At 34.6% G+C, this 26,733-nt stretch overlaps 3 protein-coding genes across 11 annotated transcripts in view; 1 reads left to right on the top strand and 2 right to left on the bottom strand.

The window, feature by feature from the left end:
- Positions 1-2,099: 2,099 nt before the first annotated feature.
- Positions 2,100-15,666, bottom strand: LOC126859001 (probable Rho GTPase-activating protein CG5521). Of its 8 annotated transcripts, none has more exons than XM_050609821.1 (29): positions 15,136-15,666; positions 13,610-13,720; positions 13,346-13,363; positions 12,888-13,059; positions 12,441-12,798; positions 12,065-12,342; positions 11,700-11,994; positions 11,245-11,612; positions 10,940-11,162; positions 10,649-10,856; positions 10,429-10,560; positions 9,799-10,029; positions 9,028-9,218; positions 8,833-8,931; positions 8,438-8,722; positions 8,231-8,356; positions 7,973-8,140; positions 7,533-7,589; positions 7,106-7,216; positions 6,857-7,015; positions 6,594-6,773; positions 6,161-6,524; positions 5,917-6,065; positions 5,662-5,837; positions 5,078-5,537; positions 4,723-5,009; positions 4,494-4,630; positions 3,902-4,000; positions 2,100-3,089 (listed from the first exon to the last, which is right to left on the bottom strand). In XM_050609821.1, exons 1-29 carry the CDS (start codon positions 15,239-15,241, stop codon positions 2,929-2,931), a joined length of 5,709 nt encoding a protein of 1,902 aa, XP_050465778.1. In that variant the 5' UTR covers positions 15,242-15,666; the 3' UTR covers positions 2,100-2,928. The 8 variants fall into 8 exon arrangements, with proteins under 8 accessions (XP_050465778.1, XP_050465777.1, XP_050465775.1 ...); XM_050609820.1 differs by having other exon boundaries at positions 3,902-4,027; positions 9,799-10,011; positions 15,136-15,665; XM_050609818.1 differs by having other exon boundaries at positions 3,902-4,027; positions 15,136-15,664.
- Positions 15,667-16,114: 448 nt separating this feature from the next.
- Positions 16,115-18,425, top strand: LOC126858884 (uncharacterized). 2 transcript variants are annotated; one of them, XM_050609538.1, is made up of 4 exons: positions 16,115-16,262; positions 16,664-16,844; positions 16,905-17,714; positions 18,294-18,425. In XM_050609538.1, the coding sequence occupies exons 1-3, from the start codon at positions 16,133-16,135 to the stop codon at positions 17,071-17,073; spliced, it is 480 nt and encodes a 159-aa protein (XP_050465495.1). In that variant the 5' UTR covers positions 16,115-16,132; the 3' UTR covers positions 17,074-17,714; positions 18,294-18,425. The 2 variants fall into 2 exon arrangements, with proteins under 2 accessions (XP_050465495.1, XP_050465494.1); XM_050609537.1 differs by having other exon boundaries at positions 16,664-17,714.
- Positions 18,426-19,393: 968 nt separating this feature from the next.
- Positions 19,394-26,733, bottom strand: part of LOC126858198 (homeobox protein SIX2-like) — a 47,327-nt gene continuing 39,987 nt past the window's right edge. Inside the window, exon 6 of the transcript XR_007688626.1 lies at positions 19,394-19,639. The gene's annotated coding sequence lies outside the window, so the exon portion shown is untranslated. The remainder of the gene's footprint in view (positions 19,640-26,733) is intronic.

Consider the following 26,733-nt stretch of genomic DNA (forward strand, 5'->3'; position numbering starts at 1 on the left):
TTGATATATTGTATATGATAACAGAGATTTTTTTCATGGCAGAATAACTTCTCTCGAACACTTTTGAACGCTGTACAGATATCAAAGTAAAAAGAATTGATTACTGTACCGCATAAGATTGTTAAAGTTTAGAGAAGAATCGATTATGTAGTAGAATTTGTGCAGGGAAATCATTGATATTTTTTTCAAAAATTGTTTAATATTAATGTTGTACATAACTTGATGTTGTAAAATTCAAAAATTTTATGAATTTTTTTATATGTTAAGTTTATACAAATATATTGAATAAAATGCACACATAACTGCTCTTTAAGTTGAGCCAAGCTTAAGTTATACAATATTAATACAATGTTAATTACATAGATAAAAAGATAATTATACATAATTATAAGATAAATATACATTTAGTTTAACTTGCTTTTCTGTAGAAAATAATAAATATATATTAGTATCGAGGCTCTCTTCTGTTTTATTAAGAGATATAGAATCACTGCATTATAAGACATTTTATATATGCCTTATTAACTTTTGAAAATAATTTTTTTGCAATTAAAGAAATGCTATCTATAAGATCATTACATGTTATTCCGCACAAATATCAATATATGTTAAGATTTGCACAATATTTTTACATATAGGTAGATATAGAGTACAATTTTATTCTTGTACAAGAAACAAGAAGTATTGATATATTCTCCTTTTAGACTTTTTTTCTTCTCGAATATATGTATATATTATATATTACTCTTTTTTTTTCTTTTTAAAAAAAAGAAACATTTTTCAAATCCATCTTTTTGAACGAAAAAAATCTTTTTATATTTGTTCACTATTCTTATTTACTCATTAATCTTTTTATATGCCAAAATTAAACGCAATATAAGAAAATTTTTATATTAAGAACAATTCATTTTTAAAAATCAAATAGCACAATAATGATAGCAATACTAATGAAAGTATTTAATTAAGTACAATATTTTATATATATATATATATATATATATATATATATATATATATAATTATATAGGATGATAATGATGATGAAAATAATAAAATGAATTTTATGTATGTGCGCGCGCGCGCGCGCGTGTGTATGTTTAATTATATCATATTATATACTATAGCAATATAACATGACGTATATTTGGAATTTTAAACGACTTTGGAACCACTTTATACGCTTAACAATTTATATACAATACATACATACAGTTTCTCTGTTCTATCTTATTATAAATTAGTGAAAAAATAATGCTGCTTTGGCCATGATCTGCGCATCAGTAATTATTAACTACCTTTTCGTTGCTAATACCTACACTTTTGAATGTGTTTCATGAAATAGTTTTCAAAACAGTCAAAAAATGCTAATTATACACAGAGTTTTTTTACCATCGCGAAATGTATATTTCTAGAAAAATCTCATCCCAAATACCGCTTCGACCGTTATACCACAATATAATTCTGTATTGTAGTCTGCCGTTCGTTAATAGTAATAGATAATATTAATACTTTGATTATTATCACTGCATAGAGAAGATATAATTCGTATAAAGCAAATAGTTATTTGTTTATATTCAATATATGGAATAAATAATTTTCAGTTTCAAATTTACTCTTCTCTCTTATATCTCGACTGGAGATTTGTTGTAATTATATTTTCGGTTTTCTATCACCATATATAAAATATTTAATTCGCTCATATTATAAAATATTAAGCACCTTTGACTTTGGTTTGGAAATAAAATAATTCGACGATTGCAATCTCTTCATATTATTGAGTAAAATGAAAGAGATTTTACATTAATATATTATAAAACATATAAAAAATAGGTGCATTCATCAAATTATGAATATAATTTTAATAACGTTCGAAAATGGAATGGTCAGAAATTCATTTATATATATAAATGAATTTTACATAATACAAATGTAAATTAGAAACAAGATGATATATGCGCATGGAATGTGTAACTTTTGAGTGTTCTTTTATGAGAAAAAAAAAAAAGAAAAAAAAAGAAAAAAAAGAATAATAATAAAAAATGATTGTTTATCACTTTATTCAAATATGATAATCATTATAGTTTTGCTTCAAATCAGGCTAAAGCAATTATCAAATTTATATTAGTTCTACATGACTGTATAAGCTAACAAACTTTATCGCAAATAACTTTTAATCATAAGTCCTCCTACATTTATCTCTTGCCAATTAATAATAAAATAGTTGTTCTCTATGTGTATATTGTGATAAATAAGATAATTACAAGGCCATGTAGCAGTATCGCAGAGCATTCTGACAATGTTAGTATTTCTATACTTATTTTTAATTTAAGATAGACACATTTTAAATACACCCCTTCCTCCCTTCTTTCAGACAGAGAATTATCCTAGCTATTGAAGCTATATCGAAGTAGGATAAATTAATTTTCAAGAAAGTGCTGTACAATGTAAATAGCTGTCTCTCGACATCGATAAATCTCTATGAGAAGTATACTTAGTTGTATACCTACAATTTAATAATTTTATCATATATTCACTTCCAATAAATTAATATTCACGTTGCAACAAATAAACAACGATCTGTACATTTAATGTAAAAATTAAACCTAAGGACGGAAAACAGAAAACGCTAATCGAATTCAATCTCCACTGTGAATAAAATATGTAATCAGGTGGCAAAAGTTATCGAATTGCCAGGCATTGTTGATATATATATACATATATATATATATATATATATATATATATATATATATATATATATCTTTAATTCACGTTATGCACGAAATACTAACAGTGGAATACCCTATCGTATAATTATTCGTTATTTAAATTTTTACCCGATAAGTTCCTTTAGAGTGTAACGCTCGAAGTCCACCGAATCTGTTGTGCAGAGCATAATGTTACCGATATGAATAAAAAAAAAACCTTTTATTTATTTCTCGGACTATCTGGTGGAGTGGACTGCGTGTTAGCTCTCTGCTTTGGTCCAGTTTTAAAGGACATCTTTTTTACAGGTCTTGGTGAAATTCCGTGAAGCGTAGTGCTCTCGGGGATGTCATTGCTAAACCACACTCTGCTTCCATCAGAAACTGGAAACAAATGCGAAAATTATTCGTTAGTTATAACTTTGTATAAATTACCAATTAGGAAGCAAGAATACACAAAATTTCAACTGGAAAATAATTGCTTGTGAGATATTAGGCAGATATATTATTTGAAAAATGAAGCATGCAATTGAATAAAAGAGTATCAGCGCTATCACATCATTATTTCGAATATTGTATATTTTTCTTTCAAAGCTTTCCTCCAAAGCAATGTTTAAAACACGGCATATAAAAACACATATAAACATAAAAAAAAATACTTAAACATGCTATCTTGAATGCTCATAAATAGAAAGATTACCTCTGAATATATTTTGCAAGACTGCCAAACAAAAGAGTTAATTAAGAGACAGAAATATTAAAAAAAGATTTGTTTGAAATTTTTATATTTTTTATATTTTTCGTCACGCGATATATTCGGTAGATTAAATCTTGCAATTCTATTTACTGTTATTGTTATTGCACACATACATACACGTACAACAAAGCATGAAACATAAAAGTTTGAATCAGGATTGACAAAAAAAAAAAAGTGTTAATATCTTCATTTTACAAGATATTTACTTCCAAATATTAACTTGTAGCAGATTTTTTACGAATATCATTGTCTGAATCATGAAAGATAAGATACGATTATAACGTATACTTAACGTATACTTAACAGATATATAGAGACGTAGGATACAATGTCAGATAAAACGCTGTGGAAAAACAGCACGGAAATAATAAAATAAACTAATAATACTACCTTGTCCAATGGTGTTACAAGGTGGGGGTTAGTGGACTGAATTAGTCACCTCTATTCGCACGATTGTCACTGCTAGCTGTCGAAGTGCTGCGTAGACCGGAACGTCCTTGGTGCGAATCAATAAGTGCTGCCGCGAGGTTTGATGATGCTGTGGATTGCACGCTTGTTGTAGAGCCTGACAATGCAATATCGATAAAAATAATAATTTTCATAAATATAAGTTGTATTGTAGAAAGAGAGAGAGAAAACCAAATGTAATACATGCGCGAAATTTTTAAAGAAATACATATGTTTCTGCGCATTGTGTATATCAACCTGAAAAAATGAATAAAAAAAAAAAGAAAAATTTACACTAAATAAATATTTTTTCTAATAAAAATTAGATAATTAATATAATCAAACCTTTGCATTCTTAACACTGCGATTCTACGGCACATGCACAAAATGAAAATGTTATCTTAATTATGCGTACATTTTCATTCATTTTCATTCTCATGCATAGCTATATGCAGAGTTAAGAGACAAATGTGTGTGATATAGTGAAAAAGCAATACAGAAGGTACAAATATGTCAATTAAATTATCAAAAATATACGTAATAATTATAGTACTTTGATTTAATGTGCATTAAAGTTTACGCACCAGAGACAGACGAAGTTCCGCTGAACGGGCTTGGCGGTTGCACCGGTGAATAAACGTTAGCCGCAAACTCCTCGAACGTTGTAGGTTCTTTGTGATTTCTCATAACAGTATCGATAGATCGCGCTCTTTCTTCGTAACTGAAATTTATATTTAAATAATATTCAATTCAACAATCTGTTTTTTTTTCTCTTTCGTAATCTTGTAACTTATAAAAAAACAGGTTACTTACTAATTTTGATATAATGTAAGCGTAGACCGTTTAGCTCTACTCGCGGCTAATGCGGTCGTTCTCACTAAACCTGGCAATACCTTATCCTCCACAATGCACTCGTCGAATAAAGGCCCGAAAAACGGAATTTCCGATTTTCGCGAGATCTGTATTCGATATAGCTTATTTTGTAGCGGATAAATGACTATCAAAACATCGCAGAACTCTGTGGGTATGATATCTCTACGATAATCTCGCCAGTGTTCCGACCAAACTATGTGGATTTCATCATTGCCAAGATGTCGTGTCTGAAATAAAACATTATATGAATATTTTGGAAATATATTTCTTATATAAATATTATCAAGAGTCATACTTTTTGCAATAAACTCTCGGGACTATCCGACGGCATTCTCGTAGCAACATGAAACAGAACTTCGGTGAATGATGTAGCATAATATGGTGCGGTAACACCGGATGCTTTCCCAGGTACCAGGCCGCCAAGGAAACCCGTGTGCGATTCTAATTCAACTTCCCAAGCGAGCCTCGCGATAAAGCTCTCATACTCCTTACTGGCAGTGACGTTGCTTAGTATGGAGTTTTTGTCTTCCTGACCCTGGCTGACGTAAATGACCGCTATCTTGTGCGTCTCTCTGGAACGTTGGCTGTCGAGATTACGGAGTTCACGTACGAGCTTCTCATTTTTCGCCAGCAAATGCAATCTTTTGCGCAGCTCCCAACCAGACAGACCTAGATGTGAAAATAGAAGGCGGCAGTGATGAAACGGCGCCGGTGGCGGACGGCACGATGGTGGACTAACTGCCGATGCACTCATACTGAAATTGAAATTTGCAATATATTAAAATTGAACATAACTTAGAGTGTTACAAAAGTGCTTCAGTTGCAATCGATCATTAATATAATTCTGCATGAAACAAAGATAATAACAAAACACGCAACCTGATGTGTTGACTCCAATTGTTCACGTGTTCTTGCTCGGCATTTCTTTGATTCAAAATCGTCGCGATAGTCTCGCTTTCAAGATAATGTCCCTGGGGTGGATTAGCAGGAGCATTAAGAGCAATCTCCGGGTTAGTCAAAACTTCTGGACTCGTGTGTCCTATGTACTGAAGAAGCTAAAAACAAAAATTACTTATAATTAAATTACTTAATAAAAATTATCGTAAAAAATAAGTTAACTTCGTTATAACTCACATCATCCAAGTTGTCCATATCGCTCGCAGCGTTCGCAAAAGTCGGCAATATGTGAGGCTCACGATGTCGTATCGTATGTCTGGGTGTACAATTGTGAGGCGTGATGACACTGTTCAAATCGTCCGTATGTAATTTCGTGTTCCAATCAACTAAAATAAATCATAAAAAGATGGTTATATAATATTCTTATTTTATTCAAAAGCTGTTATGTATCAACTCGTGTAAATAATTATTATTAATTTACCAGGCTTCGCAAATGGCAATGGTAAATCATCCTCGACAAAAGGTTGGCTGTATAAGATCGAACTGTCCCAGGAAGCTTTTCCAGCGAGATCGCGCAACAAAACTCTGACCAAAGAAGGAGCCGTAGTCAAACCGGCTGTAACTCCTCCGCCAGGTGCGTCCAGTGCCGCCAATTCTACTAATGACATTATGATTGAATTAGAAAGCATCAAGAGCTGTATATTAGGCGCTTGAAAAATGGCAGAAGACAATTCGTCTCCATCGATTCCAGGAACGTCGTCCAGCTCGACGACCAAAGACGAAAGACGCGCGGCTCCAATACCCATTGGAAAGTGTCCCAAATGATTGATTAAATGCATCATTACCTGTTTTAAAGTATTCTGTAAATTATACATTTATACTTATGTAGGCATAACACAGATAACAAAACTTACCATTTTTGCTGCCAATTGTACAGACTGAATATTTCCTTTGTTAGGTGATTTCGAGGAAGGCACGTTGACCAAATTATCCAATGTAATATTAGGATCAAAATCATCATCGTCCTCTGGATTACTCTTAGCGGTTTTTATAAATTCTTTTCCAATTTTATTTTGCACTATGTTGTTTAACACCTACATATAATATAAAATTAAACATATAACGTCAAAACCAAATAAAATAATTTACGATACATAAGAAGGCATGATATACTAACTGTAAATAAGGTCATTAGAAGATGTTTTCCTTGAAACACTTGTAGTAATACGGTCGGTCCTAAATGCATAGCCCATTCACCCAAGCAAAATAGCATCGACACTGTCAGTGAGCCACGTCTTTCTCGCGTTGTCATTCGCCCTAGTGTGTCCGACAAGATCTAGATATCATAAACAATAAAAAATCTCATTACTCTTCTACTCCAATAAATTTTTCTTAATACAGAGCATATTAGCTTAATATTGTTTACCTGTATTATCTTAGATGGCACATTAGGATACAATTCTAACAGCACATCGGCTTTATCGCAAAGAAGTAGAAGAGAATCACATGCAACCTGAGCAACTGTGACATGTGAAGCCTGAAGACAAAAGATATAATCATTTAATATCCTAACCTAAAATTATTTTATATATTTTGTATAATTCATCAACATTGAATTAGTAACATGTAAAGAATTCGTTCATTAGCAAGTGTACACAATATCAAGGTAAAAGGATACCAATACAGACTGAGACAGTTTTATTTTTCAGACATACACATAGCGTTAGGTCATGCAAAATTAACAATATCTTCATAACATATGCAAGTACCAGTCCAAAACTGTCAACATCACATGAATAAATGGCCGACACAGCTACATTTAGATAAAAAAAAAAAAAAAAAGGAAAGGCTACCTGATCCATTAAAGGAAAACAGAAACCAGCTCTGCGATGCTCCGTTCCTTGCATTTGCTGCCAATGACACTCAATGAAAAAGATATTCGCTTTCACCTTACTATTACTACCGCAACATACCTGCTTTTAGCTTAGTTCAAAGATATTAAATAGACCTTATTTTTAAAATAATGTACATTTATATAGGTAGCAGCAGTGCACCTCGCATATTACTTAACTAGAGGCAATATTCCAAATACACAGACTGTCAACAACTAAAATCGAATAAAAAGTTTTCTACATCATGCTCTATAACTCTATATATTTTAAGTTCTACAGGCATTTCTGTTGAAATTAGTGCATTTTTAGCTAACAGTTTGGCTTCTTGTGATTTCGAATAATCGTCTTTAACAAAGACATCTAATAAAGGTTTATAATTTAATATGGAAAAATTTACTTACTCTAAGTGCAAGAAGAAGGACTGTAACAGCCTCTGGAATTCTTGGATGTTGTGTTTTGTAGGACAATTCTTTATATGCAAATATCGCAATACTTGATAGAGCCAGGCATCTCGCAATTCCAGTGGGTTCTCGTCGACAACTTCGCAAAAGTATTGTTACAATATGCTCCTACAAAATCAAAAATACACATAAAATTACTAAAATATCTCATTCCTGACAAATAATCAATTACATCATTATGCGCAATGATAGCATTACTTTTGCTTCTGGACACGTCATAGTTACAATGTCAGGTCCATTCGGTTGTAACATGGGTAGTTTAACTATTGCAGCAGGTAAGGATAACAACGAACCGATAATAGAAACAGCTTCTGTCCTTGGCGCCTGAAAAAAAATGATACATGTAAAAGAATAAACGTTAAATTATTTAATTCAAAGAGAGAAAATTAAATCAAAGTTTAATACCTCAATGTCTTGACTGCTAAGTATCACATTAGCAGCATGTATGTAGTCCAGAATTAAGAGACTCGATCCAGGTAGATTCAGACTAAATAATCTAGGTCCTGTGTACTTTACGAGTACGTGTAGTACTTTACTGTCATTACTAGCAATCCCACTATGAACGGCGCGATAGAAAAGCGTAAGATGCTGTTTCGGTAGACTGATATCCAATGGTTGCACAGTTAAGAGACATATAAGACGATATGCGGCCAATTTGCCACTTTCGTATTTCTCAGGAAGTTGAATCGCCTGCAAAGAATACATAGATACACATCAAAAACTAGCAATTCGTGTTTGTGTACATTATATTTTGTGCTTTACACACACACGCGCGCGCGCGCGTACACACACACACATACCTTGAAGCACCAAGGTGCAATGACTGTTAATGGTGGAATCAATTCTGGTGCCGGAGGTGTTACTTGATTATCTCCAGATACTCCTTGATTTAAACGTATCTAAATAGGAGTCAAATAAATATAATATGTCAAAATTTATAATAATATTTAAAAATATGTATTTTAAAGTAGGTAGTCTCTTTATCTTTCTCTTACCTTAATCAATGTTTGTGTGAGTTGCACGAGATAATCCATCACTTGGCCATGCAAAACAGGATCTTGAATATTATTGACATCCCCCAGTGCTGATAGCATACGGCGCCATAAAACGACAGCCACATCTGGTAACCATCCACGTACTCCTCCGCCTGCCATAACTGATCTCCTCTCAGATGCATCGTTTGTATCTGCAAAATATACAATATCTGTTAAAAAGATATATATATATATATATATATATATATATATATATAAAATAAATCTATTAAAATTTCAGTTATGTAAATGTACAAGATTTAAATTTAATCAAATATACTATTAAATTGATAATTTATTATTTATATTATAAATTTTGAAGTTGCCATGTGCACAATTAAGCTTTACATCTTCTATGTTGTGCAACAAAAAAGATTGTTACAAGCTCAATATATTTAATTCAATAAAATATAAACCCACAAAGCAGGAAACCATATAATATTCGAAAAGCAAAGGCTTTAATAAAGAGATATTTTAATGATGCTTCAATATCATTCAGAATTTCTGATCTTGATTGCACGAGCGGACATCAAAGCATGATGTATTGTTAATAATAAAAAAAGAAAAACCATTCGATATTAATATGAGATGTTAAAAAGTGATTATTAATGTAGGACAAATATATAACAATTTTTTTTTAAAAATGTCGACACACTTTATAAAACGGAAACAAACTTGTGTACGTTCGTTTGTTTTGTATAAATATTCTATACAATGATAGACCATACATACCAATACTGCTACCATCAATATTTTCTATCTGTATCGGGCTATCTTTGTTGCTGTCGACGCCACTGCTGGGTGTCGGCGATGGGCATCGTGGCGACGGTGGTTCGCTATCGACTATAACAATGCTATCCAAAGATTTGGCACGTCTGCTGGATAATATTTTCCGACTGGTCGCCGACGATGAATTGCTTGACAGTAACCGCGCCATATCTTGTTCTATCGATAGGGGGAGTACTGCACGTGTGGAAATTGTTTGTACTTAATCAACAAGAATAGGACAGACACTGCGAAGATGTACTCAAATGTAAAAGTTGTTTAATTAAAATCAATCTTATGAACAGCATGTCACAATTGAATATTAGAAACGAGTACGATGGACGTTCAGTTACAAACGTGATAGATCTATGAGAAAGAATGATGCGAGATTACTGTTTCGTCTATCTGCTAGGTCTGTCTGTTATGGTACCAGAGCAAGTTATTTTTAACTCGGCACAGTCAGCGTCAAAGCGAAAGAAAGAAAGGAACATAGTTATAAATAAACTGCGCACACTGTCACACAGCAACACAGAGGGCAAAGAGATATGTTTTCAAAAAATAAAAATAAAAACATTAATCGCGCTGATTTCTACATACCGGGAATGCCACTGTGTATCGTATGCGTGCGTTGTCTATGCAATTTTGTACGAGTTTTGCCGCTGTATATAGTGTTGTCGCTCGCGCTGCGCGGTAACGGCCGTACTTTCCTCATATCGCGCAACGGATGATCTGATAAAAATCAGCAGACCTTTTTGTTAAATTTCATCTTGTGCAATGAGATAAAATAACAATATATATATATATTTTTTTTCTGTACCTGTAACGCTTTCTTTCGGCATAACATTATTCTCTTGATCGACACTATCTTTTCGAACTGGCTGTACACTTCCTGTCGATGCTGCGCGACTTCCAACTCCACGTCGCTTTTTTGATTTTTGTTCGCTAAGTCTATCTAAAGGTAGATCGTTCAAATCCAAGTTGTATACATGACGCGCCAATACTCTTGTCAGCGTGTCCAGAGTTTTCTATACAAATATATATAAAAAAAAAAGAAAACATTATTTCACAAGTATGAATCATAATTCATTACATATTGTCACTTACTTACCGCCCACTCTCGAATTAGCTCTTCCCATTGTGTTAACGATGTTAACACTTCTAGGAACTGGTCCCACAACTGAGTAGAAATAACCACGTTTAAGTTAGCCTTGATCCATGTAACAATTAAAGTCTGGAATATCGCAGGAGCAAGTTTCCCGCCGATAGTTTCTTGATGTTTGCGACGAGATGATTTCTCACTCAATACGAGCGATGTAATTTGGAGTAATACTCTATATAAAGCCAATAAATTAAAATTAAACGTCGTAAATAAACTTGAATTGCGAAAGAAAAAATGATAAATCGCGAATATACCTAAGCAACTGTTCCCAAGTTGCTGGTTCCAGTCTAGAGTGCATAACAACGTATCGATACACATTTAAGACTCTCTTACAACTGTCCGTTTGTTCCTCAAGTAATGTTGGAGATGCAGGTCCCGAATTCTCTAAGAAAAATACATTTGATGCTTGAGTAATGAAAATTTGCAAAACATTTTGCAAGCCTGCTCTAATGAATAAATTCTCCCGATGTATAGCGCCAAGATAAGAGTCGTTTCTTAATCTTGTCTGTCGATAACTTTCAGAAGGACTCTTCTCCGTTTCAATGGCATCCTTTCTCTGACTTTCTTCCGAATCTCGATCCTTATGACCGTCTAATGGTTCCAACATAAACGGAGGAATTTCCTACAAAAGTTTGTCAAGATAAAATAATTTATACACACAAACATATCTCTATGGGATATAATTTTAGATAGTATTCATAAAACTCACATTCATTTGAATCCAATCTTTATAAACGGCAATAGCTTTCCTTATAGCTCCCGCATGATTAAAATCCAGAAGAAACGCCTGTCTGTATAATTCGTGTACAAAGTTTACATTATCTCTATTCCCATACAAAACCTCTCTAACTAACATGATCGCCGAAACAGTATTGTCTTCCTGACTTTGACTATCTTGCTGGGATATAGTCGATTCGGGTGACAATAAATTCGAATCCGTAGAACTTTGAGTAACAGACACACGGCGTAACTCTGACTCAGTATTTTCCTCATTTGGTGTTGTACTACAGATGAGCGATTCCGATAAGAATTAAAATTATGTACAGAAATATAATATATTTGTAAATAAATTACCTTTGCGAAAGTTGTGCAAAAATTCCTTCCTTTTTAGCAACATGTGTGAAACTTGCGATCCATTTGATTACAGCGACTTTACAGAGCACATAATTATTCTGATTTTGATTCATCGATTTTCGCATTGTAGGTAATTCCAGATTAGGTTTATACAGTGAAAAGTTGTCATCAAATTCCGGACAAATGTGACGAAGATATGTTGCTTTAAAGCGTTCTAATAAAAATTGAAAAGTTTTGTATTGTCGCGTAGATTTATCCCGCCATTCTATTTTCACCACCTGTAATTAATAAACAAATAATTAGTAAATAATAAACCATTTTTAGTGAAATCTTTCTAAAGAATGACAAGACAAGTAATAGTGTAAATTATACATACCTGAGTGACCATAAATTCGAGCAACGCTTCTAAAAACCTAACAGTCTCATTGTCAAGTGGTTTTTCTCCACTTTGCGGTGGTAAGATAGGCCCGCCATCAACTTGACTGATAGGACATTGATTTGATCCATTGTCATGAAAGGTGCTCTGTCCGAGTTGCGTATCATAGAATTCTTTCTTGTCTTTTTCTTCGGAATTAGCTGTTTTCATGAGTTTTTCTTTTTTGTTCTCTGTTTTACGATCGCATTTGTAAGGCGACGCTTGATGCGGCGGAAATCCAGGCACCAAGCTGGCAAACATTTGATGTATATGTTCGGGAGCATTTTCTCCAAGGGCTTGATACCATAAAATAAAATACCTAAAATATTAATTAATATATTACATATATAAATATATTGTGTTTCAAAAGAGTATATGTAATATGCTTTGAGAAATCTTGTTATGTACCTTATGGCTTGTCTACGAAGTTTCCAACTGTTACCAGGATGCAACAACTTTTGCAGAATCCGTGCTAAACTATGACATTGCCATCGTCTGTTGAGCAGCTCAGGAAGAAGAGTTAAAACTTTTTCCAGAAGCTGCAATACTTGTTCTAACTCTTCTCTGTGTGCCTTATGCACTATAAAGAAAAAAAATGACTATTATCTATCTTCAAGTAATATTATATAAAAACAATATTTCTAGCAAATATCATACAAATAAAATAATCAATGTAAGAATGTTATTTGCACAAATTTTTTTATAATTGTATAATTCAATCAAAGAAAATTATAAATTAAAAAAAATAATTATAAATTTCAATTATAATTTTAATTTATATATAAATTTATACATAAATTTATATACAAAAAATAATTGAATATAATAAAATTTCTTATGCTAGAATAATATAATATGTTACTTACCGATATGGAAGGAAAGCTCTGGCAGCAGAATGAAAAGAAATGAAAGAGATGATAATAAAATAATAACAAGTGGGTATTGCATGGTTAATAAAAAAATTTATTATAATTTTAAAAGCAATGAGGTACATGTTATATAGTTAAGTTGCATGTGATAATTATGCGATATATATACTTTATGAAATTTTTCAATGTTATATATAGCAGAAAGAGATAGCTTTATTTAGTACTTATATTATTTTAGTACCAATTTTATCTTTAACTTACCACGTTGTCGAAGATTTGCTTCAGCAGATACAAAACAATCGTACAGGATGAAGTAGACATGGCTGAAGTTACCCTCAAAAAAGCCCTTTGCCTCATCAGTATCCACATTTTCTTCAATATAAAAACATGCATGAATTAATACGCATGCATGTCTCTTGTGCAATATATTATGTAATATTTAAAGACATACATTAATCTACATTAATTGAATAAAAATGAAATAAAAAAAGAAATTTTTCTCTCTCATGATGCATATGCCTTATACAGAAAAGTGTAGAAATTCTATTACATCATAACTGGTTTTGGACACTTGTGCTTATATAGCAGAGTTTCTTTTCTTTTTCCTTATATGTAGTACATTATATGAGAAAAATAAACAGGCAAAAAAAATGACATAATTACATATTATGACATTTCATACATAAGCAGAATAATAAAAATAAAAGCATAACAAATATTATATAAAGATATTTTTTTGTGATATAGAATAAAGAATCTACAATATGTATAACAAGACATACATGAGACATTTAAATTTGTAGGCAATTTCTATGAGCAATTCAAGAAATGAAATAGAGAAAAATGTATAGATGAAACTTGTATTTTATATAATTCCATATATAAAGATACATGAAACTTGTAACAACAATGTAACTTTAGCTGGCAATAGAGGCCATAGAGGTTGGTCAATGTGGTCATGCGGTTTGGTGATTAGATACTGAGTATCTTTCATAATATTGAGAGACCACAATCTTGTAACTGGATTAAAATCCTTTTACCTAGGACATGCAACAAGTAAATATGATGTAAGACATTCTTGCAAAAATCTGAGTATAATAAAATAGTTATTTCTTGTTTTTGCTTTTACAATTAATTAATATATGAAGTATATTTTGTAATTTGAAAGCTATATAAAATACACGTTCATCTTTTAAAATATGATATTGAATATGAAAAGTAAACGTGCACAATATATTATTTATTAATAATTATACTGATATTTTTGCATATTTAAAAAAAGAGAAAGAGAAAGAGAAAGAGAAAGAGAGAAAAACTCATAAAAATTATATTCAAATTATAGTTTAAAAATCCTTGTATGTGTGCGTATATATTGATGTTACTTAATAATTAATTTAAGTATTCTTAATTTTAAATATTCTATTTTAACAGTATCAATATTTGTTACTGTGCTGTCTTTTATTCCTTAAAATTAGTTAAACTACACTATAGCACCGAAAAATAATGTTGTCTACTTTCCCAGATTCAGATAAGCGTACAAGGAGTAAGAAGTGTGACTTGTCAAAGAATACGATACAAAGCCAAACAAATATTAACACTTGTTCTCATTGGAAGCATCATTAAATTCCACTTTAAGAAGTCCTCAACAAGCGTGTGGGAGTAAACTAACTATTAAAGGTCAGCTCTTACATATCACACAAGCATCTTCTCTCAAGACGCTCTCTCACCGATCAGTCGCCGATTACATGCGGACTTGAAGTAAAACGTGAAGAGATTAGCTTCCTCACCTAGCACAATCTTGAGATGTTTGAACCGTGTCGCGCTATCCTTCTTGACATCCTGGATCTTGAGCGTCGACTTTTTGACGTCAACATGAAGTTTCTTGCTGAACATGGTTCAATGCGAGCCGCCGGCGGCCGCGAAGACAGGAACAACCATCGACCCGACGGCGCCCAGGGGATGGTCCACATCGATATCAATGCCGATTAATTAACTAACGCGCGATCATCATGCCAGCGACGCGGGGCGCTGTGCATGGCTCAACCTTTATCACGTCAAATCGGCGTCGAATTTCGCACACACACCTCCGATCAGATGTACGTGACGGCCATCTTGAGAGCTGCGCATCAGCGATGCGCACCGTATCTCGGGGCAATGACATCATCCGTCATCCAATTTGTGCTCAATGGAGAGATCGAGGACCGATACACATTATTGAGGAAATTAGAATTGATAGTTGTGACGATCGCTGCAAATACAATGAAAATGTCCACGGAGATCATAAGATATATTTTTTTTTTTTTCTATCGAATCCGAGATAAGATTATAATTTTTAGTTAAAATTTCTGGCTTCTACAATACTTGCATTTCGATGGAAAATAGACGATGTTTGAAATAAAAATATTTGCCGTTTATTCGTATTATTTATTATTCATGTAACATGCGGATGTAAATTGCGGATCCAAATTTTGAATTTGGCGCCAATCCTATGAAGGTAATAATAAAATTTATTATGTCTATATATCTTATTTAAATAATTATCAGATAAAATAGAAAAAAATGTTATATTTAATTTCATACAAAAGTAAGAAAAAGTGTAATAAGATATTTGATTTTTAACAATAAAATAATTATTTACCGATCGAGTAGTGATTATAACCAGATGACCGATAATTCGATTTTACTAGACGCTCAATTCGCACATGTGGCTGCACTTACGGAAGTGACGTCATGGCGTAGTTAAACCAATTTATATGTACGCGCTTTCGTGCGATTTCAACCAACATGGATTTGAGAGATGAAGAAGCTCGTATGAAATTCGTATTTGTTAGAGAAGACAGTGTAAGTCAACAGGAAAAGATGAGGGCGTTCTGGAAGTTTTTGGACGATCAGAATTACTTGCAGCCTCACAAAGGTACCAGATAAATTGTATATAAATAATTAGGTTATAATATATACATTTGGCAAGAATCTATTTTTCATCATTTACTGTGATATTTTGCATAACTTGTAAATATGCGTATATGCGTTGTAAAATATAATTTCTTATGTAAAAATATATGTATATGTTGAAACTTTGTTACACACACGCGCGCGCGCGCGCGACACACACACACACACACACACACACACACACACACACATATATATATATATATATATATATATTTATTTATTTATTTATTTATTTATACAAGCGATACTTTATGTCGAAGTTTTACTTTTGTTATATTATATATTATATATTATAAAAGAATGAATAATTAAAAAAATCAAGAGTATAAATTAATCAAGATGAAATATTTTATTACAAAGGTACATTGGAGCATGAATCGTCGTCGGAAGCGGAATCATCGATGCCGAGTACAGAGGAAGCTATGAACGAGAAAAATGCTTGGCAGAAAGGATTAGAAGTCTTCCAACAACTTGGCCTGGATAAGACCGCACTCGCGGCTGATAAAAAATGTCGACCCTGTCAAATGCATAGAACGATCCGGTACAATTTGATCGAAATGATTTATGAACAGCTCGAGATTATTTCCTTTTTTAAACGTAGGTGCAAGGATCTGGCTGATACAATAACGCAGCCGTACGAAGAATTGAACGCTGACATGAAGGCTTTCGACGAACGCCAGAAAAATCGTGGCTCGAATAAATGCGAAGCACCTTATGCCGGAGACAGATTAAATCAATGCAACTCTTATTATCCAAAAACGAAAAAATAATCGTTACTTACACATCGGCTAGCGTCCCGCGAAATAATCGGCTCCGATGATATTTCTATCAATGTTTAATTTTTCTATTTCATTATTCAAAATCATTAATTAATAATAAAAATATATACACGCGTTTATTTAAAAAAAAATTATCGGTCTTTTAATTATTAAAAAGAAAGTGTTATGGGGAAACTTTAAAAGCATTGATGATATGCTAGATGTCTTGATGACATATATAATGTCTTACTGATCACACGTTTTTAAGTTGCTAACGAAGATAAGTAATACATCTGTCAATGTAATCGATGGCAGGAATTATAACGTTTATTTGCGGCACATGAAGGCCAAGCTCCGCTTCGAGGTTGTCAGTTGTTTAATGGAATTGGAGTGGGCCGGAATATGGATGAGTAGGGTAGCGCACATCTCTCTGGGTACCGTAGTAGTGTATCGGATTTCCTTAGTCCTGGAGGTCGACGTTGTTTCGAGCAAGGTGCGCTGCGCTGCGGGAGCTGCCGTGAATGGACCGGCGGATCCTGAATCCTTACGCGACATCTGGTCTCTTCCGATCGACGACATCATCTTCTTATTGTCTCAATTGTACAAGTGAGATATTTTGCGTCAACTGAAAACCTCGCTGGACTTTTTCCAAGGTATGAAAAAACGATTGAAGAATACGATGCAACGATGGTCCAACCTACTTTTTTTTAAGGACATGAGATAATAAGTAATTTACATCGAATTTGTTCAAGATTTAAAAAACTCGTTTCTTAAAACAGTTGTTTGGTCCATTGTTACACTAAATTTTTTTCAATTATTGTATCATGCTTCTTTTAATTATAATCAGCTTAGTGTTTAATTATTATAATTTTAAGATTTCTGATAGTTCATTAAAATTAAAGTTTTTTGTTTTGTTTATATATTTTAAATAGCATAATGTTTAGAAAAAGGGACATACATCAGTATTTTAATAATATTTAATGAAATGCTGAGAGAAAGAATTATCTTCTGTTTTTATATCTGTTTTTAAAACTGAATTAAATCGTATTATGATCAGAAATTGCATTTATCTTGCTTTTATTTTATTTAATTTTCTTAATAGTTTATGTATTTTTTGCACATATTAATTGATGATAAATGTCAAAATTTTATCAAATTTGACATAAGTATTTCTTGCAATATCTATATTTTTTATAAAAAAAAACAAAAATATATTTTAATGTCATATTTAGAAATTCGAGATCGAAGCGTATCGTAACAACAGGCTTGAGCAAAATGCAACCGGAAGTCCGGTTCAGTCAAGCAACTATCGATTCGGTCAGCATTACCTTCCCATGGGTAATAATCGCAAGTGATCGTTTGTGCGTCGCAAGGGAGAAGAGAGAGAGAAGAAGATAGAATCTTCCGTTTCGCCTAGAGCTGTTCTCCTTTTTTTCTCGCTCGTGCCATTACAAGCGGACCATTTGTCTCCGGCGATGGACGAATGGTCCATTGTCTCGTAAGTTTCTCGATCAGGAACCCCGTGCCGGAAATCGACCATCGAAACCGCACCCGTACGTCGCCGTGTATGTGCGATGCAATGCGTATCCATAATATCTCATAAAACTTATCCGATAACTATTATTTCGAGGTCGAGCGATTCTGTGAAATATTCTTTTATCTTTATCACCAAAGTTCGACGTACATAAATGATATAATACTATAAATATAATAGTATAGGATGATATGATAGAGTCTTTATAACAAGATATTGGCATGCACTGCCATTGGTTTTTGGAGTAATTATTTAGGCGAGAACTAAATCGAATGTGTGTGTCTAGTCGTGATTAGATAATATTCTAAAACGGAGAACTAATTCGATGATATATGCTAAGATATATCTAAATATAACGGCCAAGTGCACCCGATAATTAAGTTTCCAGTTATTGCTATGATACTACATAATTCACGAGCGATAATGATTTCAATCAGAGATATTCATATTATTTTAAAGAAAGCACGAGAAGAAACAAGAAATATAATGCGCATAAAATTGTAATTTATACGTAAGCTGTAAAAAGAATAAGTTATAATCGTAGAAATATAGATAAGGAATCTAAGAATAGATAGGAAATGTAAGAAAGATCCACAAAGAAATGCAGTAAAGAACATCTTAAATATAAAATTTTAAGAGATCTTATTAAAATCTTATTGTTTTTAATGAGTAAAAAAGTTTGTTTTAGAGATACATTTATAACAATATAATTTATGACATAACAGTATTGACACTGCGCAGGTTATTGAGGATTGCTATGTTTCATCAATTAACTTTATAATTATAATTATAATTATTCCACATTTTCATCAATGTGTTATTTTTTGCACGGGACCGTATAAAACTGTATAAAATTTCTTATTTATCTCATGTTACTTTTGCATTTTTTTTTTTTACGTTCTTTCTCATCACAATTTTATCATATAATTTACAGTATTTTTGCAACTGTAACTTCGATCCACACAATCTTGATGCCTGACATGTCGCACGAGAGTCGTCACTCGTCCCAGTTTCTGTACCTCTCCCGCGATGGAACCGCACCACCTGGAGCATAATGGACGCGCTGATGGAAGAAGAACGGGCAGGATACGAGAGAGCGAACACACATGCAGAGACAAAAGCACGATAAAAGGTAAGAGAACGATCGAGAGATAGTACAAAAGAAGCAGAAGGAATTGGATGGGTAGAAATAAAGAGAGTAAGAGAGCGGGGGTGGAAAGAGAGAGAGAGAGAGAGAGAGAGAGAGAGGAAGAAGGAGAAGAACGAGGAGATTCTCGTTGACGGGGATTCGACGAAGCAGCGATGTTTAATCGGTGTTGGCCCGCATCAGGTTGATCGAGGACCCCCCAACCGGGTGTTGGAGGACGACATGGGCCTCTGACGACGACATAGGGAGGTCCGGAGTAGCGCAAGCGGAACCGGGATGAGGCTGCGCCGTGCCGATCAGGCGAACAATGGAGGCGGGATGCTCATTTGTCTGCGGGCATTGTTGTTCACCCGGCCGGAAACACGAGCCTCGTACTCTCCTTTCCCCCTCTCTGTCTCCATCTCTCTTCCTCTTGCTCTTTCTCTTCCCCTCGCGTTCGCTATCCGTGCATCCTCCTCGTCAATGTCTCCCTCCCTCCCGTCGTACCTTTTTCCAGTATGAAAGTACCGCGATGATTCCGCCAATCATGTCGCTCGACGTCCGCAGGTCGATGGTGCAAAAATTCGGGATAACCGTTTCCACCATGTTCAACCGCGAGTCGACGCACAATGTTGAATGTGTCCGACTCGTTCGCTGACTTATCGATCGGTGAAAGCTCGCATCGGGTCCTGATGCGTCATTTAGAATAGATTCTTAAGAAGAAAAGATTTCCTCTCTTGTAACGCGGCAAGAACAAAAACAGGTCCAACAAGATTATTCTTTGTCGAGCACTTAATTTGTACTGTCACTGTCGTATAGTAATCTAATTTCTCCTTTGAATTTTGACAGGTAGATCGTACTTAAATTATCGGTTTGCCAAAGAGTCGTTAATTAGTGATTACTATGTAATAGTTGATAATCTACCACGCTAGTTTATTAATTTAAGTAATAATATACATATCACGCGGTTTCTTATGTATATTATCGCATGCAATCTAATTGGCTTGGATTGCATTTCGAGATATTTAATGATATTAAACATAAAATGTACAACATTGGTTCATCAACGATAAGAGATCATTCGTTAGTTATTAATCGTGCGATATCACTAGTCATAGAGCTGAATTTCGTGAGAAGAAAAAGGAGGTCAGCCAACAAAATGCGCGGTAACAAAAAGGCGAACGGGAGCGTGTGCAGTAGGTAGGTTACAAAAATAGAGGGGCAATTTCGCGGACGACCACATCTACCAGCGGTCATCGAAGGGGCCCTCGCTTTTTACGATCGTTTCGGATCCCTTCAACCGGCAGGAGCCAGTATGAAGAGGAGCAGTCGAAGGATCGCCGGTGAGAAAAGGAAAAGAAATGAGAGAGAGAGAGAGAGAGAGAGAGAGAATAGGAGGAGGCTCGGCGATTGAATGGTTCTGCCAAATTAACAATGATTTATGAGGTCGGTGTACCCAATACACCATTCTATTAACATCACATTATTCGATCGACAAATTACATATACCGACGGTCTCGCGCTTTCAGGCCGGATTCGACACTTTTTATTTGCGGTAACAAATGACCCCGGGCAATTACCTCGGACGCGTGCGTGATAAGCAGGGATCCGCGCTTAATAAGATCATTCCTTAAAAGCTTAAACATTCAATAAATAAATCTTTTTCGCTCAGAACGCGTCCGAATAATTATTATGTAATGTAGAACATACAATATATTGTGTAATACCTGAATATAATATTAATGATAAAGAACGGAAGAGATAAAAGTTCGATTGACGAAAAATCAAAGACGGGATGTAATAAATTTACCCTTTCCATAATATTTCAACGTATATTGTATATTTTTGTTGAATATTGCATCCCGCTTCCCTAATTGGCCGCGTCCGCAGAGTTTTTGCTTTGCGTGTAAAAATTACTGCATAATACTGTTTTGTTAATGTTTTCTTCCCCGACGTGTGCGGTACGATTCATATTTTCCGATAAGTATCGATATCACTAGGTATACACCGGCCCTTTCCTCCGTTACCACGTAAATTTTCATCGATAAATATCGCATTATATGGAAAACTGATTTATTATATAAAATAAATATTGTTAGTATATTTATATTAATATTACGGTAACGTATACAGTTTGTGCGCCTTTGTTCGACTCTCACTAATTGCAAAGGTTTTAATAATTACATATAAATTTATGTACCGCATGCAAAAGATTGGCGCGAGAGACGCGTCGATTTTTATAACCGTTATTTTCATTTTTTTTGTTTTTGTTTCACGTACCTTCGATCGGGCCCAATGATGCGGACGGTAGCCATTTTGAAGCACGCGGGCCCAGTTTCGCGGCTTCTTCGTCGTGATGTGGAAGAACGTGGCGAGCGGGTCCACGGGAGTGTGGGGGCGCACTTATGGCTCATTGGGCAGGTGAACAAATTCGTCGCGACGTACTCGTGGATTACGTGAGGGGGCCGCTGGTCCCCGAACTACAGCGTGAGGGGACGTTCGCCTTATCTTGGACATCGGGGCCCCTCGAGAGCTTCCTTCTTAACGGGTGACCGAACACAAGCTACGCGTATACGCCTTGTACGCAGTGCGTGCCGGAGTTTTGTGTACGCGAGTCTTCTTTCTCTCTCCTGCGGCACCGACACTTTTTATCCGCGACATGTGACAACCGGTAACGGGACGATTTTTTTTTATTACATTTGATCGCGATGTAATGTCTCTTCATGGGTTACGCGCGCTACGTCTGCTCTTAACATTAAACTCAGCGATGCGAGGTGACAATGCATCATAAGGACGTTAAAGTTAAAAATCGAGATTTATTTGATTCTCTGACTCTGAGAGAAATTTACAGTTTTCCTTTTCTCTTTCTCTTTCTCTCTTTGAATTTTTATTTTAGATTATTATACCTACAAATATGATGAATTTTACAATCATGGATATAATGAGAAGCAGATCTTTATATAGAAATAATTTTGTGTAGTGAATTCTTTGAGTCTAGAGATAAATTTATACAAAAGTAGTATGTTTTAAATTAAACTAATAATCCACACGATTTTTTACAATTTTCTCTAGCTATCACCAACCATACAAGAGAAGATTATCCATTATCAGAGCTCTTCGTATATAACTACGAAGGCGATCGAGAAATTCCAGGAAAATTCAGATCGAGTTCGTAGAGTCCTCTCTCTCTCTCTCTCTCTCTCTCTCTCTCTCTTTCTCTCTCTTTTTAATTTCTAATTTCATTATTCTCGGACGACCGCATAATGGCCTCGTCCCGTCCTATAGGCCATCTGGCACGATCTTCGGTGGATCTATATCAACATGCGTATCGAAAGATCGATCACAAGATCGATCAAGACGAAACGACGTTTTAGCTTCGACAATCGACGGCGGCGACGAGCTCGGTTATAGTTTGCCAAGGCGTGTAATCATGTTACGATCGAATTTACATGGCAAATTGCGCCAACGTAGAAAAAACGATTTCCTTTTGGCGTGGGCATCGGATAAAAATTTTTCTGTCAAAATGAGTGTTCCGGTCTTTCGAGTTTGTAACGCTGCTCTTCTGCTACGGAAATTCATATTTCACGTAAATCAGAATCCGCTCTCTCTCTCTCTCTCTCTCTCTCTCTCTCTCTCTCTCTCTCTCTCTCTCTCTCTTTTTCAGTTAGTATTTTCGCGGCGCAATCATTTCGATATCATCGCCTATATCTGCACAAATTTATTTGAAAGCGCATTAATTATTAATAATAAAGTATTATTTTTATGTTATATTATTACTGATGAGTACCAATATATACATTTATTCGTCGAATAAAAAATTGAGTAAGCGACCTTTGAAATCGTAAGATGCAAACAAAAATACAATCCTTAAAGTTGCAAAAATTTTTTTATATACATTTTCTCTTATTGATGTTATTATAATTTAGCCTTTCTCTCTCTCTCTCTCTCTCTCTCTCTTTCTCTTCGGATACGGATGAGACACGCTTGTAAAATCCAATTGACATGAAATAGTTTTTAGTGAAACGACGATTCCGTGATTCGTAAAGCATGGAATATAGTGTGCAATGTTGCACTTCACGGTTTCAATTTTGGAAGGACAAGTACATCTTCTTTGGAACGTAAAATGAATTACCTGATCGTCATAAATATTGGGATAGAAAATTGCGTTTATATATAGGGAGAGGAATTGAATCAATGGAAGACGACAACGACGATCTTACGCGACACATAGGCATTGTGACGCAGCCAGACGGAACGAATTATTCTAATTCGCTCTGTATTCGGACTGGCGCGTCTCTCTAGGAAACAGTCATTAGGCTTTTAGACGTGCCTAACCGGACCTAGACAATGGTTTTATTAGTGAGGTGGAGATTATTACGAGAAGAATCATGTAAATATCGCTGCGCGTTATAAATCTCAAAATTTTCCACGTACTCTGGCAATCATGCGTCTTCTTTTTTATTAGACAATAAATTTTCATTGCATTTCATCACATCTTTCACAATAATTTTCATTTATGTCGATTTTATTGATCTTATTTTTTTTATATCTATCTATACATATATAGTTAGAATTTAATGCAAGAGTGAATTTGATTTTTTCGAAATAACAGAAAAATTAGCTACATCTAGAATTATTAATTATAAAATTAATTCATTAAGCTATATTAAAAGCATTCTATTATTATTAAACTGTCTTTCTCATTATCATTTATCTGTAACAACATGAATAAATATAGTACGATACGGGATTACGATATACTATAGCGTTCGCCTTTACGAGGCTCTCATTCATAATTCTAAAGTGGGACATTCGTTGAAAAAGGTTCGCGACGTTTGGCCAATTGGCGAATACGGGACAACATTGTCCACGTCGGTTATATAATGGGCGTCCTCTCGCGCGTCCGTAATAGCGGCGACCGGGTAGCCCGGGGTATTTAGATGAGTTGACTCCAATTGGCGTACCGTGAGAATCCAGTATCTGGTACGCGGACAGGCCGAAGCAGGAGAGAAAAAAAATGGGTGAACTTAATCATGCAAATTGCTCGACAAGTTGCGCAACTCCTGTTCCGTCTTCGCGCACATCAGTCTATTTTGCTATTTATTCGAGCTATTAGGATAATAAAATTTTTAATCGAATTCGTAGGTGAATTTGTATAAAGGTTGATCCGGCACGATCTCTCTCTCTCTCTCTCTCCATGACTGATTACTGATGCAGTTAAATGGCACGAGCGCGTATAGCGCGTGTTTTTATCATTATTATAATTAACCGATTTTGTTTGCACGCCGCGAACACGATCACAGTCATTAACCGATACCTTACACTCGTAATTATCTAGTTACATATACCACGTAAGCGGGATAATGTTTATTATCGCTTTTTATTCATTATCATTGCAAGCAAACATCGAAATACGATGCTACAAATAATGGAGTACATTACGAATATTCCCTTTCCCTCCTCCCCCCTTTGTCTTTAACATTTCCTCTGTTTTTGTTTTGATAAATTAGACTCGACTCGAAACGTATATAAAAGTCTCAGGAAAGAAATTTATATTCTTGAATTTTTGACACAGAGAAAGCGGATCTCAGATACAAACATATATCTCTTAAAGATAAAAATCTTAAGAGTTTCTATAAAATATCTAAATCCTGAAATACATGTGTTTCGCGTTTTTCGGAAACAGCGTTATAATAGCTTAGCTCGATATGCATCTTAAGTTCGCAAAAATATTGTCACCAGACGAGACACTTTTCGTTTAAACGAAATAGCATTTACATTTCGGCCAAGTGCAAGCGCGGGCGCAGATGAAATTCCATCGACAGATTTCTGCGAGCAACGGAAGAGCCCGCCGTGAATGATTATGCAGCGTTATGACGAGGAGGAGGCAATGCGTGCGAGGCTTCGCGCGGCCGTCAATTACGATTAATTAGAGCGGAGACTGACAGCGGACGCGGCGACGCACGGGCTACTTAATACTTTAACTTGTCGCCAACCCCTCCGCGCGAGACTTCACTTCCTCCGTACGTTTCGTCGGATATTTACAACGTGATCGAGCTTCGCAACTTATATCATATGGTGAAAGTTCGCTCGTGTCACAAATTGCGTTAATCTTTGTATTCGCTAGTAATTCTGTAATAGCGATTGCTAATTCATTCGCGACATCGAAAAATCAATTTCTACGATAATCCAACAACCTCGACCATTAGTTTTTCAATCGACAAATTATACCGATTAAGAGGGATACTTTCTTCTATGTGTGTTTACATTACATAATGAATATAATAGCCTTCTTTGAATTTATGAATAGATCTTATAATATTTATACCACGTTAAGGGTATTAAAATTCTTACATAAAGAGATATTTATGTATGTAAATAGAAGGGGAGGATTCGAAGAGGGTTCTAGAGATCCTGAGGCGCCGCAATCTTCCGGAGATGTCGGAATCAATATTCCTAAAAAGAATAATCAAAATACGTGTTCGCTTCTATTGGCAAAACATAGCAGTATCTTGCGTTATCACTATCGTGCGAATTGAAAAAGGATTTGATGTAAGTCGATCAATCTATTCTCTTCAAAATGAGTAAAATGATAGCTTTCTCTCTCTCCCTCTACATCCTGAAAACAATTTGCGAATTACTAAACACTTGAATCGGCCGCTGAAACGACATGCAGTTCTTGACAATGCAACACCGGCGCGAAACGGAGCTTCTACGTAATGATATGGTTTTCGGTTTCTGTATTGAAACACGATTCTCTCAGTGGGGTAGGTCACGCCGCGCGAGTGTCGTATACATGTGCACACGCGTGTAATTCTTTGTAGAAGACCATTCCTTGACTGACATTTCTGAATGAATCATTTCGTCGTAGTTCCCGTTTGCTCCGATGTAATACGACTTTCAAAATTGGAGAAAGTATGTCACTTAAAGTCTCACTTTAAATTTTTTTATCTAAATACTTGGCAAAAATTTTATTCCATATTAGGATCTGATCAATGATTATAGAAACAGA

The sequence above is a fragment of the Cataglyphis hispanica genome, chromosome 2, assembly GCF_021464435.1.
Source record: "Cataglyphis hispanica isolate Lineage 1 chromosome 2, ULB_Chis1_1.0, whole genome shotgun sequence".
NCBI classification, from domain to species: Eukaryota; Metazoa; Arthropoda; class Insecta; order Hymenoptera; family Formicidae; genus Cataglyphis; species Cataglyphis hispanica.